This window comes from Vanellus vanellus (genome assembly GCF_965231255.1).
Source record: "Vanellus vanellus genome assembly, chromosome: 3".
Lineage (NCBI taxonomy): Eukaryota > Metazoa > Chordata > Aves > Charadriiformes > Charadriidae > Vanellus > Vanellus vanellus.
The window spans coordinates 7,092,969-7,111,687 of NC_138907.1; the positions used below are offsets into that span (position 1 = coordinate 7,092,969).

The 18,719-nt window shown below is 38.1% G+C and overlaps 1 protein-coding gene across 1 annotated transcript in view; it reads left to right on the plus strand.

Annotated features, from left to right (window-relative positions):
• Nucleotides 1-18,719, plus strand: part of PLCB4 (phospholipase C beta 4) — a 189,528-nt gene that overhangs the window by 163,131 nt on the left and 7,678 nt on the right. Inside the window, exons 31-34 of the mRNA XM_082481716.1 lie at nucleotides 1,313-1,428; nucleotides 5,996-6,071; nucleotides 11,945-12,120; nucleotides 16,741-16,842. Coding sequence (XP_082337842.1) covers nucleotides 1,313-1,428; nucleotides 5,996-6,071; nucleotides 11,945-12,120; nucleotides 16,741-16,842 — 470 coding nt within the window. The remainder of the gene's footprint in view (nucleotides 1-1,312; nucleotides 1,429-5,995; nucleotides 6,072-11,944; nucleotides 12,121-16,740; nucleotides 16,843-18,719) is intronic.

Below are 18,719 nucleotides of genomic sequence, written 5' to 3' on the forward strand. Positions count from 1 at the left end.
TTGGTAAAAGTGAATGTGACAGTCTTTAATTAGTATTTTTAGAGGAAGAAACAGTGATAAGGCAAACATAGGTGTATAGAAAATAACAGAGCAATAGAATAGCAAGAGTAGAATAAATGCAAAGTGAGCTATAAAACAAAATAGAGATAAAGTCCTGGAGAGGCCATATTAATTAATGCAAGGCTTTTTGCCATGATTAGATAAAATGTGGAGCAATTAGATATTAATAAAATAATGTAAATTAACAAACAACAATTTTTTTCTATTGTCATGTAAATTCAATGTTTAGTGTTCTCTGTGGTAGTTATATATTTGCATCATTATGAGCAGCTGTTCTGATAAACATGAATACGAAGTCAAGTTCAATAATGAAGTCTACATGTAAGCATGAAATGAAGTGTGTTGTTTCTGGTCCCGTCTTGTAATGGAAAGGAACTGTTTGTATGCTAGACCCAAGTGTATAACATGCGTTAGTGATTCATCTTTTCATCATAGGAATAGTTTTTTCCTCCTCTTCCATTTCCTCCCCTCCTCTGTGACTTCACCAACGTAAGTCACATAACTATAGTAGTGACAGCAGGTTAGCATTGATGTGTAATACTCCACAGCCTGTGGAGTATTACATATGTCCTGTATGTCTGGTTTATCAGCATGTGCTGTATTATTTGGTGGGGGGGAAACAGGGGGCAATGGTTATTTGCAGTCTACATGTGTAGTTGAAAGTGGTATTGCACAGTTTACTATTGCTTGCAAGGGGAGATGCTCTGCAACAAGGTGGAATTTCTTAATTATAAGATTGCTGCTGTCATTATGGGTCACAGGCCAGGTTTTTAGAATATCAGTTGTTAATGATTTGACTTTTAGCTGACATTTGGACTTGGAGCTATTTGATTTTCAGTGGCCAAAGGGACTAGCACTGTATTCAGTATGAGATGTGTAGAGGAAGCAGGGACTGGGTTGAGTTTTGTTCTCCTCTGCATTCAGAAACTTTGTATCATATGATCTAAGCTTGTAAATCTGATTTCTTACATTGCACTTAAATGGACATTTATTCAAAAAGGTGAAGTTTTTCCCATCATTCTTTTGTTATAATATACCATATTTTTAAGGTCTGCTACAGATTTTTATTCTTCAAACAAATAAATGTTTTAGTGTTTATGGTGGAATATCTGGAACCTTTAATACCAGGTGGCTAAACCAGATTAAATTCCATTGTCGAAGTTATCTGTTCAGACTCTGATATTTTTATACTGTAAGAAAACTAAACATTAAAAATACAGCAACCTAATTGTAAGGTCCTACTGTTTTCCAGGAGCACAGCGCTATGCAGAAGTTGCACTGCACACAAATTGACAAAATAGTGGCACAATATGATAAAGAAAAGGTATCATACGAGAAAATGTTAGAGAAGGCAATCAAGAAGAAGGGGTAAGATATTATTTTAAAATATTTTTTTAGACTTAAAATAGATTTTATGCTTTTGTGGTCTGGAATAAAACATTCGTAAAAAGGTCTTTCAGATTAATGAATTGCAGCTTGAACCAGCATCCTACATCAAACTTGAGTATGAGCTGCTTGAAGGCCCTAGCAATGGGCCGTAAATGTTGTACTCACTTTACCTTTCTCTAGTCTTCTGCTATCAGAGTTTTAAAAGCAAAAGCAAAGGAGTTGCCTCAAATTTTTGTTTCTGTAGTCTGATCTGGTCTCACTGCATTCCCCAGGGAATGTAACTGTTGTGTTCAGTGAGAGCAGACTAAAGTCCTTCATAGCTCTAATGACCAGAAATTAGCAACTGATTATGGGGAAAAAGCTGGCTTCTAAATCCTGAATGTTTTAGAATAATAAAGTTTTGCTGTGCTGTCAAGTTGAAGTTGCTTTTTTTAAAAAAAAAAAAACAACAACAACAAAAAAAAAACAACCCAAGAAACAAAACCAACACAACAAAACCAACACAACCCTTCAGATGCTCATCTGGGATAAATCAGTATTACTCCTTTGACTTGAGTGAAGCTGTTTTGGTTTGCAGTAACTGATGGCCTGGGACATTATCCATGTAAGTCTCTTAATTGTCCCAGAAAAGTTCCTGGAAGACTAATAAAATGTCCCTCTTACAGTCCCATTAGGAATTATGTAGCTGGGCCTGCAGTTGCCTTACTGCTGTTGTGTAGTCTGGCAGCAGTTTCTCTTCTCCACCTTTCACCCTATTACTGGCATTTCATTGAGACAGCAGTTTATACTATAGTACTGTGACCTAAAGCAGGAATTCCTTTATTTAGTTCTATATCAAGCTATGCTAATAGTTAGCCTAAATTTTCATATTGTTGTGAACTGGCAACCAACTCACTGAATACTGAGCACAGATGCCTCTTTGGCATTGGATTCTTCCACAAATACTTTTTGTTTCATAAATTATTTGGAATGGCAGTGGTTTTTGAGTGTGCATATTATAAACTTGCAACGGAACAGAAATAGAACTGTCAGAAGTAAACAAGGTAAGGAGAATTCTCCACTAAACTATTAAAAGCTCACAAACTCTTTAAAAAGCTCAGGTTGGTGGTTGTTTGTTTTTTTTTTTCTCCAAGAAAGGAGAACTGTAAGCACCCAAATATTTCTAATCCAAGTAGTTCCTTCCAAAAAATTACTGCTCCTCCAGAGAGGGAACAAGTACAGGACTAATTAATTTAATGTGGCTTTGATTCAATTTCCATTGAATATAACACAGCAGAAGGTTATTAATATAGCTGGATTTATAATTACAGTCAGGGTATTTACTACAGTGGCAGTGAACTAAGCCCTGGACATTGCACCATAATTATCGTGGAGGGGAAAAGGATCCCCATGCTCTGGTATTGAAGAATCTTGTATTGGAAGAGTCGTGAATCAGTATTCCTGTTGGCCTGTGAAGAAGCCAGTGCCTCTGCCTGTCTAGGCAAAACAGCAAATGAAGGTCTGTCAGAAAGTTAAAGGTGGTAATGGCTGTGTCTGTGCAGTAAAGAGTGGTAAGTGCTGGGTAGCAATGCTTTCCAGAGTAACACCAAATGGGACAAGTATAAAAGTAGTTGAGTATTTGATTCCCAGTTTGAGATCACTTTATTGGCTACTTGCGGTGTCTGTTCTTAGTTTTATAACTCTTCTCTCATGGATGCCAAAGCCTTTAAGATAGTTTTAAATTACCATAAAAAGTTAAAAAAAAAAAAAAAAAAAGAGTTGGAAATGACTCTTCCAGAAGCAGATCCAATACACAGCCAAACACTATTTCTTGCCATGACTCCGTGCTTTCCAGGGACTCCAGAGGTCTTAGTCATCTGATATCTCTTCATTGTTACAAGAATAGCTGTTGGTATCTAATTAACAGCCAAATCAAATCCATTATCAGCACAGACTTTCTGTGAAAACACTTTTTATTCTGTATCAAAGTGTTTTAAGGGCTTCCTTCAGGGTCATTGTGTATGCAGCCCTGTAAGCCCATTCAGCAAGGTACTTATGCACACACCACCCCAACTGCACAGTTTTAAGGACATGCTTAAAAGTGAACACATTGGTTGAGACTCAAAGACTTTATTGAACAGAAACGATTTGATGCATAAGGGGTCCTAGGTTCAGTGAGTACAGGACATGCTCCGTTTCCTTGGCTATCATTTTGGAACTTTTACAAGCAATAAAATTTGTAAAAGAACACGTAAAATGTGTTTTCAAGGCGTTCATATTGAAATTGTCAGCTACTTGGTGGAAAAAACTGCTGTTTGATAAGTGTATAGAAGACTTTCTCTTCTGATTTTGTTGTGCAGTTTTTTGTGGTCCATTTCTACCACATGGTATGACAAATGTCAACTGCATATTGTTCTGCAAAGTAGAATTTTTTAATCGCATGCTAATTCACTGACAGATGGACAGGATTTTGCTCCCTGTGCTATTTCTGTTGTACATTTCAAATGCTTATAAATCTCAGAGAGGCTTATGGGGATATGTATGCTTGTGTTCCCACTCTGAAATGGAGTTGAAGGCACATAAAGATCCTTCTGACTTATCAGGACTGTCCAGAAATTCAAGTGTATGTGTGTGCATGAGCATGGACATGTGACGTTGGGTTGGGCTGTCCCTGGTATTTGCTCCCAACTGTGACTTGATGGTTTAACCATGGACTATGCCACTTCAGTGGGGGACAATTCTCGTGTCCAGCCTGGCTTGAAGTTGCCTTGAGATATATTGAAAGCTGCATTTCCAGAGAAGGGATCAGCTGATGGTTTTGATGTCTGGGATTCTGAAAAGTCCAGTGATTGAACCAATTAGACTAATTTGGGATAAAATATGTTTGATTCACCTAAGAAGCAGTCTTTTTTGTAGAGTATGACAAATCATGTATGAATTTTAGCCAGACTCTAATCGCAGCTATCCACATGCATAATCAAAGACACTTTCCTTCCAGCTGTTTTTTTTTCAGGCAGAAGTAACAGTGGTCAGAACCTGTCTCTGTGCCTTTCTATTACTTCCAAAGTGTCAAATGAGTGTTAGAAATCTCTACAAAAATTTCCTTCCTATGACTAGAAAATAACTGACTAGTCCTTCTGGTGTCCCTTGGCACATCACACTACTATTTTCAGTAAGGGCTTTCCTGGTACTGTTTGATAAAATTTTCTCCTAATTTCCATAAGTTTAGCAGTACTTTGATATTAAAATAGGATTTAAACTTGTTAAGAGTTTTATAAATCTCCTTTTCTAGAGCAAACATGGATTAATGTTCTTGCAGTCAAGCAATAACCATTCTTGTTAAGGCCAGCTTCAGATGATAAAATGAACGTGGCTCCATCCACTCAGTGGAGTTATACCAGTTTACATCAGTGGATGATCTGGCACAGATATATTACATTGATGTTAAAATAGACTCCTCTCAATATATTGTAGTATTCCAGACAAAAAAAAAAAGATACTTCCAATGTGTGAATTCGTATTCTGTTGTAAAAACCCTTCACTGCAAAAAAAAAAAAAAAAAAAAAAAAAGAGAAGATGATTTGTAAAGATGGAGCTTGTCAGCCTTCAAAAATTTATTGACTTTGAGACAGTGATTGAAATTCCTGTTGTAGCTGCAATTGAATACTTTTTCTGCACATCTGTCTCATCCAGTGTGTGGCCCCAGTAACTGGTCTTAGTAAAGGGAATTCTGTGGGTGAGAGGTAGAAGTCATTCATCTCCTAACCCACAGGTGTGTCAGGGGAGCTTCAGCATGAGCCCTCGGCAGGCATTTTACCAGCCTATTCCTTAGAATCGTGCACTCCTCCTGCATTAAACAAGCTTTGCAATTTGCATTCAACCCCATTATCTTTACCCAAACACAAAGGCCATGCTGTATTCAGCTTATTGCAGGAGTGAGTGCTGTCTTCAAGATTTGCCACTTTCCAAGTTATAGAAGGTATCTAATGGCTTGGGTTCATCCACATGGGTTGGTGTGGTCTGCAAGGGTGATGAGGCCCCCTTCTTTGAAACCCATTCACTTCTGTTTTCTCACTGGGGCACTGACGCTTTCAATGGATGTTGAAATTTACTATGCCCAAATTGCCCTGTGATGTAGTCATTCAAATGACTTCTTTTTTTCTGCCTCAAACTAAAAAAAAAAGTAGCAAAAATGACTTTTAAAACAGAGGATAAAATCATGGCAGGGCAATGAATACGTCTGTAAGTTTTCAGGCAGAAACTGGTTTCTCTTGGCGAGGTATTTTAAGCCTGGAAAAGAAACCAAGTACCATAAATGGAGATGCTTGACATATCCTCAGCAACAGAATAATTGCTGGCCCAATCTAGAATTAATTGTATGGTGTTTGAATTGAACGATCATTAATCCAACAATATTTTGTAAGTTTTGAATAAATTGCCAGAAGAAATAATTTCATTCCAATACACTGCAGCACTTCAACTTGGATTAACATTTTAATTAGTAAGAGCTGACTGAATGGGAAGATGTTTAACTTGTGGCACACATTTGTAATTTTCCTTTTTTTAGAGGAAGTAATTGTCTTGAATTGAAGAAAGAAACGGAAATTAAAATTCAGACGTTAACATCAGATCACAAATCTAAGGTAAGCAAACAGCCAATTTTAACACATGCAACATCTGAAAAACAGTTTTTGAGGTCCAGGCAGTAGTTAATTTTCTTGGAAGCATATGAATGATTTTCAGCAATAATAACATGTTGAAAAGAATGGGAGTAATCAAGAGTCTAAAAGTGTTTCTGAAAAAAAAAATTAAAAAGCAACATCAGTTTCCTGCCCTTTTAAAAATTATTGAAGAAAGTGCCATATTCATGCCTCATGAAACTAAACTGGTCATTTGTGTCAGTTCTAGCTAAACAAAGAGATTAATATATTCTGTATAAAATTTGGATGGTAAATACTTTCTCAAAATATATATACATAAAGAAGTTTCTTTTCAATTTTCCCTCATTGTCACCATGGACAACACTTGCTAGTCTCACTCTTGGGGAAGGAGGAGTCCCAAGTTGCTCTTAAACCAAGTGCCTCGTTATCTCTAATATGTTTTTCTCCATTGCTTAGTTACATTGTTTTCTCCAAGGTGCTGGAGAATAAAAGTACGCTGAGACTCAACCTCAGTTAATTTGAAAAAGCTATTCTCAAGCTGCGATTCATGGTTCACATTGAGTCGCTTAGAGCTGCTTCCTCTATTCTTCCATGCCACTGTGCTCACTGACTTCATACGTCCTTTGAAAGTTTTACCTTCCACCTGTTAACATGCTTTCAAGTTTCTGAAAGACATCCAAACTAGAGGGTGGCAGGTACACTAGAAGACACCTCCACGTACAAAATGATCTGGAGAGAGAAGAGTACAAGAGACTGAGCACAGTACAGGAGAGTTACTGTAAAAGCAGGAACCTGTGAAAAGAATCAGACAAGTATAGAAAATACAAACAAAAGCGGCCGCTTCTTTGAGACTAGAATAAGGTCATTTCCATCTTTTCTTCTGCTAATTTTATTCTTTGGTATTATTATTTCATCTGGAGAAGATCATGGTTTTCTAAACAGGGTTTCTTTCTTGTTGCTGCCTGCTCAGCCAAATATGTAAGAAAATCCCCAGAAATAAAACCTAGTGTACTGTCTTACCTCCCTATCTTCTCCTATGAAAAATCCAGAACCGTTTCCTTAAATTAAAGCAAATTTGTTGACAACTTTAAAAAAAGATAATTCATTCGTTTCTTCGTGAAATAAACTCTCTGAGGAGCACTAGCTCCCTATCATGCAGACATAAGCTCCAAAACTCATTTGAAGTTATATTGTGTAGAAGATTCTTTGCTGTGATCTCTGCTTCTCACCTGTGTCATTCACAGTCTGGAGTTAAGAGGTGTGATTTGTACACAAGGGACATCCAGGTATTCATTAATCTTCTGAATCCAATAAATGTGACTCGTGTTTTCCCTTTCCACAAATGTATGCGGTTTCTGAGCTCTGTTCCTTTTAAAATCCTGCTTTTAAACTGGTTGCCTTCAATTTAATCCATACCTGGAAAATAGATTGATTTTTGTCCACTCCCATGTCAGGTTTTAGGATGACATTTTCAAAGGAGAATTAAATGTAAGCTCCTTTGAAATGCCAAGCCTCTTGTGTGTTGGGTAATTCCTGAAGAACTCCTCTGCAAGTCATCTACCTCTGTGGTTTTCTGTAGGTCAGTGACTTTCAGTATCTTGCTCACTGTGGTTCCATCAAAATTGTCCAGATTATGTACCGCTTTTAGTATTCTCATAGACGTCTTTTGTTTCAATTGCTGTGTGTGGGCCCATGAATTATTCCTGGGATCATTCAAAGGTTTGCAAGCAACAGGTTGGAAAACACTGCTCAAGACCACAGGGAAATTAACTTTTCTCCTAAATGAAGGTAGATGCAATTAAATTAGATTAAAATCTGAGATGCTGAATGCATTACGCTGATATAGTGGGAGTTTGATTAATTAACAGTTGTTTGGCATTTCTCAGCATTTGGCCCACTGATTTTCATATCAGGTTGTACCATAATTCAGCTTTAATTACAGCTCATGTCCTCCAGTGCAGCTGTGTGTCACAATGTGCATGTACACATTTAGCACCAAGGAGACCTTTTCATCTACAAAAGCCTTCCTGTCATGAGGAAACATCCAGCCCAAGTTTCGCATAAAATATTTAAATTATATCTGAACGTCCCAGTATGTACTTCACACAAAATTAACCTAGCAGATGCAAATTACTCCCCTGCATTAGAAAAGTAGGTCCCAATATCAAGCAGGCAGAGGATGAAAAGAAAAAAAGGAAAGATTACTTCAAAGGTTCTTCCTGCTTGAACTTTGTGACTAAACAAACATCTTGCATATATGCTGTGCAAAAGAAAGTTCCTTATCAAGATTTTAATTAGTCTCTTAGGCCCAGAGTAGGAACAGATGAAAGGACAGGATTGCAAACACAGTCTGTAGAACAGGAAAGAGAGAAGTTAGCTAATGGTAATTTTTCTTGTCCTTTTGGATAAGCAGCACTACCTTAATAGTGGAAAGTAGGACAAGAGCACAGCCCAGTACAAATGAAACAGTCGTTTTAACGAGAATGCTAATAAATTGGAGTAAAGCAGGGGTGTACATTGAATTTACTACGTCTGAACTTTGAAGTGTATCACAAATCTGCAGCAAAATTGGATTTCAGATGATTTAATGGTCTTGAGTTCTAAGGTCATCTGAATCTGAGTTAAATTGGCTATTTCAAGTCTTGTAACTGGTGTTTGGCACATCCCTTACATCCTTCTCATGAGGTTATATCTTGCTCTACCTGAAATGACACTTCTGGTTTTCAGGATATTTAAGAAAAGAAATCTTCCCTTTCCCTCCCACCCCTAGAGAAAAACTGATTTTTACGAGGAGCTGTACCTGCTTCTCAGACGGCATGCTGATTTTGAAATTAGTAGCGCATCGCTAGCACATCTGTCCAGGAACACAGGCAGGTTTTTTTTGATTCTTACTTCCTATCTTCTCAGATTAAATGCTGCCATGCTTAAGTCTCCTTGCAGGTTTCTTCTTTGGGAGTTGGAATCAATGATCCTTGTGGGTCCCTTTCCACTCGAGAGATTCTTCTGCGTCTGCGTACATGAGATATAGGATTCCTGCCTTCGTGTTCCTCTGTCGTGTATAACACTAACCATTTAAAAACAGTGATCACATTATTGATTTGCAATGGGCCCTTGAGTCTCTGTTTCTCTACGTTTGTTTGGGCTTTGTAAATGCTCTTTGCAGCTGTCACAAAATACTTGCTTTCACCATGGCTTCCACTATTTGTACGCTTATTTGTTTCACTATTTAATAAGGCACAATTCTTTTTTTTTATGCAAAGATTCTTTCGCACTACCTCTGCAGCATAAGGAGGCTTTAAATAAAAGCAAACTCTCTTTTGTTTACTGGAATGCCTGCCTGTCCTTTTAGGGCAATGTAAAGTGCTCTTACTGTGACTAGGAATCAGATCTCATATGGTAATATCCCCTGCACTTTCTAATACTTCAAATTAGTCTGAAACCCAGTCCTAAGCAGCAGACTGCATGGAAAAGTTGCAGAGCAGCAAGCGATGGAGAATACTTGGCCAGCTCTGCCGCAGTTCCTGCTGCAATTTTATTGATGTTTGAAAGGGGGCAGAGCCCAGTCAGAGCATTCTCTGCAGGAAGGCAGTTTGAATCACAAATCTGTCTTAAGGAACCATGTGTTGGCTCCTGTGCCAAGATGTGTGGTACACAGGTGTCATTTGCTGCTGGCTCTGCCTGCTTCCTGGGTCACATAATAGCACATCTTTTTTAATATTAATACTTTCTAACATTGCGACCATAGAAATTTTCTGAGTATGTGGTCCCTCTTCTGCTGTGGTCCCAGTAACACTCAATTACTCAGGATTTTGGATATACCTGTATCTTTCTTCTCCAAATCGTGGATGGACCTGACTCCATCTGGAAACTCTGCATTGAAAATAAATAAATAAGGAATGAGTTTTGCCAAGAACTTCAGCCATGACTGACTTTTAGCTCCCCTGAAGTCCACTCTAGGTCTCCCTGGGGGTTGATAAGCCAAGTGAGATCACTCTTGAGAGGAGATTCATGCAACCTAACGTAAGTGTCTAGTTGCTCAAGGGCCTGTAGATAGAAGAGAGGCATCTCCTGGCAGTGTTTAGGTGTGACAAATACTGTTTGGAAACTGCTTACCTTTTTGCATCAGCAATACAAGGAGCTTGGACTAAACTTAGTCCTAACTTAAGTGCCTTAGGCGGGTGCCAGAGGTGAGCTGGAATGTCTGCCCCTCAACCTTTCAAAAACTCCATCTGAAAAGTGAGTGTCTTTTACTTACCAACATCTGAGCATTTATTTTGACCCATTTTAGAACTGAATCCTCATGTTTTTCTAGCTCTGAAGGCAGTACTTCCTGATGAACATCTTACTAAAGATACTACTCCCGCTAACTGCTCTGCATCCTTCAGTGTATTTATCACTTCATAGTTGATAGGCTCTGGCTTAGTAGTACACTTACCCACACGCACAATAAGCGTGACCCATTTTGCTGGAGGTACAGTCACTCTTAAACACCCTGATGAATTAGGGCAATATTAGTCGTAACAGTCTTCTGCCTCGAAATGCTTTTGTTTTTTTCTGACAGCTGCAGAAAATTCTAGGTAACTCTCTGTCAGTTGCTTCTGCCTCCAATCCTATCTGTTTTGATATGGGACCACTTAAATGCAAGTCTGCTTTCAGGTAGTGGTAGTCACCCTGATCTGTTACAAAACTACTTGGGTTTGTTTTTTTTTCATTAGGAGTCTAGCTTTATTACACAACATGAGCTTTGTCTAGCAGGGCCTTCAGAGGAGCCTCTCCAGGGCAGAATGGAGACTGGGGCTGTTAAGGTCCCCTCTTCTTTTACCATTACCAGTGTGTGCAGAGGAGTCTGTTCTGCATTATGCAGAGCACACGTGAGGGCCCACACTTAAAATACTGGCATCGGTCCCTCACTTTCTGAGCAATATGGTGGCAATTTTTGATTTGAAGAGTAAGGTTTAGCTTTCATAGAAGATGACCCAGATGCTATTAGTTACCATAGTAGCAGCTGAAATGACTACCTGAACATAGGTTTATTGTGAGGCATATTTTGTAGACCATTTATGGAAAAGTAGGGTAGCTTGTCAAAATACTCAAAGATAATTATTAAAGGATAATAAAATATGTCTTTCTATTAGCTTTTTTTTTCTAAATCATTGAGTGCAATGTATTCTTATAATAACAATTCTGGTGATTTAGACTTCTTCATATTGTCTCTTGGGAACTTTCCAAAACTTTAATCTCATTATTCTTGTGAGTCTTGGGAGATAAGCAAGAGAAGAATACTTGTCAGATTCCCTGCTGACTTAACGAATATAAAACAAAGATATGTAGCCCATCTTCAGATTCAGGTTGTATTGAATACGGGATTTCTCTGTAAACCGACTATGTTTGTAAAACTGTCTCCACAAAATCAAAGACTGTATTTAAGCCCTCAGAGAAATTCTGCTCGCTAGATTTTTTTTCCATTGTTAATTTCAATACTTTTAATATATATTTTTCTTGGCAACCAAAAATGTGAAACCATTTTATTATGAACTCGGTGTTAGAGAAGGTTTTAAAATAACAGTCATACAGTCAAGAACATAAACCCAGCCAATTTATTTAAGGCACTTTAGATAATAGAGTCCTAATAGTAGGGGTTCTTTTACATCTGTTTTTATAATACACTATAGTGTCCTCAGTGGCTTTGTTACTCTGTGAAGCAACTTCATTTATGTAACTTCATTTTTCACAATTCAGCAGCATTCTTTACAATCTCTTTTATGATTGCCTTTACTACCCCTTCAGCAGCAGTAGTAGTTGATCTCCTAGCCTAACTGAAAACCTCTAGCAAAGATGCTGTTACTTCTCTACAGGTCAAAGAGATTGTGGCACAGCACACTAAAGAGTGGTCTGAGATGATCAATACGCATAGTGCCGAAGAGCAAGAAATCCGCGATTTGCACTTAAACCAACAATGTGAACTACTGAAAAAACTGCTGATTAATGCTCATGAACAACAAACCCAGCAGCTAAAATTTTCACATGACAGGTGAGCAGGGCAGCGCTGCCTGATAATAAGGGTTGGTTTGTCTGCTTTATATAATGTTTTAGTTTATGCTGATAGCTCCTGTACTGCTGTCAAATTTACCGGGCTGTATGCATGGCAGGAGTAAAAGAATTGATCATACAAGGCCTAGAAAGATGCAGGAATGGGCTTCTTAGCTGGTTTAGATTATCTGAACTTCATTAAAGGCAGTGGATGTGATGAAGCAGTGATAGTTTGCATCAACTATGGATGCTTAGACTTTACCCAGGAACTGGAAACTGAGAAGTATCAAAGATGAAAATACCCTTTGGAGTTGCTAGCAGTTTTGGAGGCATGAGTTTATAGAATTGGTGATTATAAGAAAGATCCATGAAAAATAAGATCATAAAAACAATGGGTAGCAGGATAAGCTACATTAGACTGATGTATTATCCTCCTACAGTATTCTAAGAATACAGAAGATAGTGCATGACATGACTGTCTTGTTGCTTTTGTAATTAACCATTCTGCCCATTTGAAATTAAATAAAATTAAATACACATTGTATCCACAGTGTTAAAAATGGCAGTAAGTAGAGGAGTAATTTTTGTATGCTATGATCTATTATGCAAAGCAGCCTAAAAGCCTATGAATGCAAAATGAGTGTGTACATACATAAATATATATATTCATATGTAATTGTCTTCAGCATCTTTCACATAAAAAGCATGGGGAAAAGGAATAAGTAAATCACATTTGAAGATGGAATTGAAATTATTTTTTTAAATTCCTGAGCGAAAAAACAGCTTATCTTTGCATCAGAGAGAACACATGCTGGGACCTGCAAGCTTTCCATCTAGCAGAGAATTGCCCCAGCAAAAGGCTTTTAGTGAGCTCATCTTTATGTTAATCTCCGTGTTAACCCATGTATTCAAGCTGTCCTGCAATAAATACTCAGTCAAAAATGAAGTCCAAAAATTATTAAATTCTAATACAAATGCATCATTCAAAAGATACAGGCCAGAGGAAGGTGCAGTCCTTGGTACTGTATCTCTAAATCACACCTGACTGCATCAGCTCAGAGAAATCCCATCACTTTGGTTTTGAGTCCCGTTTTCTGTCCTACTTGAAATTCACTACAGTGCTTAGAAGAGAATTTACTAATGTATAGCCTATTTGTGGAATAAGGCTTTTTTTCCCCTCATCTTTTTGAAAGTAAGTTTTTGTTTTCTTTTCTGTACATATTTTGTTATTCGCATAACTTTGCTAAAGGCTGTCATTATAGGCGGCTGTTATATCTACACTAGGACAAGGTTTGGTTTGGGTTTTTTTTTTTAAGCTTTTTTCTCATAGTTTTTGGGTTTGGGTTTAGAATTTCTGTATCTCTATGTTGTTTAAGCAGTCCTATATCGTTTCTTGTAAATGGTTCTTATAGGCTTATTAATGGATCTTGCTCTCTTATTAGAAAACATTTGTGTTCAGTCCATGTATTGTTCTATTTTCAGAGCTACTAAGAACCAGACCTCAAAATCTACATCCTGATAAATACTGAGATGTACTTCTTCTCAGCAGTCCTAGGAGTAACAACCTTCAAAATTCTTTCTGCTTTATTCATTGCAATTAGTGTGTTTCTGCTTATTTGGGAATTTGTGTGTAACCCCCAAATGTGCAGACTGGGGACTTTCCTGCTTAAAACAAATTTAAGACTGTGTCTGAATCTATGAATATTTCAGAAGAATTTGGAATGTGAAATATTAAAATGTGAATAATAATATCCCAAAGAGACTTTACACTTAATAATTTGTAAACTTTTTAATAGAATATATTGTGTGTAGGAATACGTATGCATTTATCTGTATAGGTGTGTGTAATAGCCAAGAGACAACTCAGGTAACCATAGGATAAAAAAGGATCTATCTGAGAGCAGCGTGGGAGGTGGACCGTGCTCTCAGCATGCTGTTCTCGCCGCTTCCCTCTCTGTGAGCTGAGGTAATGAGTTAGCTATCACAACAGAGGACACAAGGGTAGTAGGAAAGATGGGTAATCTAAAGTGATGTAGTTATCTGCTGTAGGGTAGATGCTTTCCCTCCGTGTGCAGTACAAAAAGAAATTGCAGTTTGTACTTTGAGCTCATTTAAAAACAAAGCAGAAGACAGCAGATACTACTAAAAATCTGAAGCCTATTGAACTGCAGGGGGGCTGTGTGCCCTGCCACCACAGACTGGGTTAGCTTGACTGACTTGGACATAGTGAGCTTGCAGCATTTCAGTAACCAGGGACGTGAAGCTGTTATTCACAAGCACTAGGTGCTCCAGATAAACTAACATGAGACAGAAAGAAAAATCATGTGTGTTTGGGTTTTTTTTTTTTTTAATAGAAGAAGAGATTTCTAGTAATTCAAACAATACTGGTGACATAAAATAACATGTTAATGCACTTTAATGTCATCTAAATACATGTATAAATTCCAAGGATAGACTTACGTACATAAAGTTAAGTATCCCTTTAAAAGACATGTTTGTATAAATTTCAGAGTTGCAGTCAGTATGATACAGTGGGAAATCAGCAGTTAAGTCTTGCAGTTCATGTGCCGCATTTTTCAAAATCCTTTTTTTCTTTACCATTCCGCCATATCTACTTCTTCCAGTTAACTCTGGCTACAGGCACCACTTGTGAGCGGGAGGGAGTTCTCTAATGGTGGCGTAGTGCTGCCAGCCAGTGCAGCACAGGCTGAACTTGAGACTCGATGAGAAGCCCCACGCCAGGCGGTTGAGAAGTGAACTGATCCTAGAACTTTGGCCCCGTCTTTGAGAAGCGCTACTTTAGAAACAAGGAGCGGTCCCTACAAGTGCTTCTTGGTGATTTTTAAAAGGAAGATAAGATTTTTCATTTCTTCTGTTAGTAATACTTTTTATTTCTTCCAAGCAGAGAAAACCCAACACACCCAGAAAGACCAAACAGCAGTGCAACTCAGAGCTAGATTATAGCTCACAGAATAGAGAAACAGTTGCATATAGATGTGTTGGCTCTTTCAGCCATATCCATGGCCAAAGCCTCATTTTGAAATCACTGATGATCCACAGTAGTCCTCTAATCCTCTTAACTTCTTTCACTCTAAAATTATATCTGATGCAAATAGGCTAAATCAATTTGAACACCTACACTTAATTTTTATCCTTGAGTATAGTAATAAAAATAAATTATTTCAGTACTGCTCTTAAGATAGCATGCTGGAAAATTACTTCATATTCAGTATAGAAAATAAAAGCTTTTATTTGGAGAAAGGACTGTTGTAATGAAATGTGCTTTCTCATTTTTGCTCAGATACTGCTGCTTTTAAATCTGCGTTCAGGAAATGTTTCACCTTACGAACTCTTGGAGGAAAAAAAAGCACTGCATTTCTTTAATAAAAATTTTAAACACTGGAAAATATAAGTTGTGGAACAGTTTCCTTGTGCTACTTAATGATTAAGGTCTGTTAGAGATGAAAGAAAGCTAAAAATGATTCAGTTACAACATTTCATTAAATTGAATACTATGTTATGTGCCACACCCCTCTTCTTCTGTGCATAAAAAATACTTAGAATTTTGGGTTAAAACCCAGAAGTTTAGCGCTCTACTTAGGATCATGTCCAGAAAAAGAGACTAAGGCACTGTCTTGGCTTGCAATGGTAACTTTTAGATGCTTATGCACTACTGGGGACTTTACAATCCGTTATTTGCTGCCTAATTTCCATATATAATTCCTGTTTAAATAAGCACTTAAGATCAGGAGCTGCAAGTACTGGAATGCTAAGCAGGCGGAAAGCAAGAGCTGGTCTTCAGGGATGGCCTTTTTGGAGCTCGGCTGGCTTACCCAGAGTGACAAAAAGCCTTCTCCTCACAATTCATGCACCATTTCTGAAAGTCAGCATATGTGCTGTTACTCCTAACAAAGAATCACATTCTCTTTTTCTTTTTAAAATGACAGGGTAATTATTTACTTATTTTCTGCTTTTCTACTGCACTGGCTGAAACACTGAAGAGGTTTTCCACCTCCTGAGTCAAACCACACCACTCAGGATATTACCCCTGGAAGGTGATTACCACCATCCTGTTAAATCTATCTTGTTTCACACAAAAGGCTACAAGGTTCATGGGGCCAGGAGGAGAAACCGAACACAAGTCTGACCATGGTCTAAACCACAGGACTCTTTTCAGGCCCAAAGTAGAAGTCTTAAAAGGAAGTCTGTCAGCTCATAGCACAACTACCAAATATTATTACGATTCATATTGCAATCATGTTCTGAGTGCAGGATTTGTAAATTTTCTATGCCATTTTAAAAGACAAATTGTATTTTCTAAATGGCTGACAGTAGCTCATACTTGGATAACTCATATACTAGGGAGAAAAGAGACTCTTTTATACCCTTTTATAACAGTTGAAGTGTAAAAGTGCTTTAAACTGATCTTTCAGATTATATTCTCTGGAACAAATGGAGATTTCTGTATATTCTACCCAAAGGAAGGAAATTTTCGTATGGCTTGTTCTTTCCTCTTCCTTAATGCTTTAAGGACAAAATTAACCACAATGTAGAGTAATATCAGGAAACCAACCTCAACAGCAGTTGTATCTTAGGCATTAATGACTCTGGTTTTGCCTAGGGAAAGCAAGGAAATGCGTGCCAACCAGGCTAAAATATCTATGGAGAACAGCAAAGCCATAAGCCAAGACAAGTCTATCAAAAATAAAGCTGAGAGAGAGAGGTAAGTATCAGATCTCCCTTCTCGAGAAGGGAGACAGGTGAACGCGTGGATTAATTCTATTAAAACCATGCTTTTGTGTATGGAAACAATGTCTAATGATTGTGCTGAATATATTTTTAGATTACCATTTTAAGAAAAATGTTGCTTTTCTCATATTTACCTTCTTAATAAATGTGACCTCCTGGTTCCGGCAGGAATAGGGTTAATTTTCACAAGGAGCTGGGACTGGACACAGCCAGGACAGCTGACCCAAGGGGTATTCAATACTATGTGACGTCATGCTCAGTATATACCTGGGGGAACTGGCCAGGGCAGGGGGGAGGCAGGAATCACCGCTTGGGAGCGGGCTAGGGCTTTTCCAGGTTCTTAATCATGTTTTGTATATTCCTTTTTTCAGTATTATCATTGTTGTTTTCCCCTTTCCTTTGTTGGTTTGTTAAACTGCCTTTATCTTAGCTCATGAGTTTTGCCTTTATCCATTCAATTCTCCCCTCATCCTGCCGCTGAAGGGGAGAGTTAGCGAATGACCTCATGGTTCTTTGTTGCTGGCGGGTGCTAAACCATGATGCCTGATCAGGGAAATAAAATGTTCTTAAATTTAAATTTATATTCATCATCTATCCCTGACTGCTGTAGGTCTAATGACACTATTAAATTGAAACACATCTGTAAAAGTTTTAATGATTGTACTTAAAGTGCATTATACCTTTTTGCTGTTGCTTTTTAAATAAAATTAGTGCTATACTGAAAAGGGAGTCTGAGGTTTGGTTCTAGCTGGAGTTAGAATAACTGGGGAGGCAGTATCACTAAAAACACGGGAGGTGGTGCCAACGAAAGGCTTTCTCCTTCATCTACTGATAACATGGAGGAAAGGTGGAACAGAAGGAAGAAGTGCTAAAAGTGATGATAATCAGCAGAGAGGGTGATGGAAGGTAGGAGTGAAGAAGCAGGCGTACTTCACAACAGCACATGTGTTGCTTCTCCACTCCTGAAGTGAACTGCATCTCTCTCCCTTGTTATGTGCTGGCACTGGCGACCTGGCCAGCATCCAGGGTCAGCAAAGCAAGGGCACTGCTGCACTTGCAAAAGTGCGTTATTCACAGCACGTTTGGAGATGACAGTCTTAATTGATTGGAGAGACTAGAGAGACACTTGCCAGTACCAGCTACTGAGACATTTTTGAGGATTGATCTGCATTATAGCTATTTTAAGTTTCTTCTATTTATCCTAAAAGTTTCCAAATAAATAGATAAAAGCAGAGTCTACATGATGATGTCTCATAAGGCTTCAGGGTTTCCCCTTCACTTTAGGCTTACCATCTGGCTCATTCTTTCCTCTTTTACATTCCCTCCTTGGCACTGGGCTATTTTGGTCAAAAGGCTTGAACTTGTTCCCACTGAACTAAGTCCCCAGAGTGTTACAGACTCCTAGCTCATCAGGAAGACGAGTTGTCGGACACCTTGATAACTGTATGCTTAGTTAATGCAAGATCTCCACTAATGATTTGGAGATAAATCTGTTTCTGGATTTGAAAGCAGTCTGAATTCAGTTCTGGTTTTCAGACTTTGTGATTCAGCTGTTTGAACTACTTTTTATATAGTTTATGATGGAAATCTTAGGAAGAAACACTTGGCAGTTAGGTATTTTATGTAAATATTATTTCTATACTTATCTTTTTGCTTAAATAAATAGCTTTAAGAACCTTACAGCACTGGTAAGCTGTAACTTTCCTTATGATCTGGGCTGTGATCGCAGCCCAGAAGACCAACCGTATCATGGGCTGCATCAGAAGAAGTGTGGTCAGCAGGCCAAAGGAGGTGATTCTGCCCCTCTACTCCACTCTCATGAGACCCCACCTGAAGTACTGCATCCAGCTC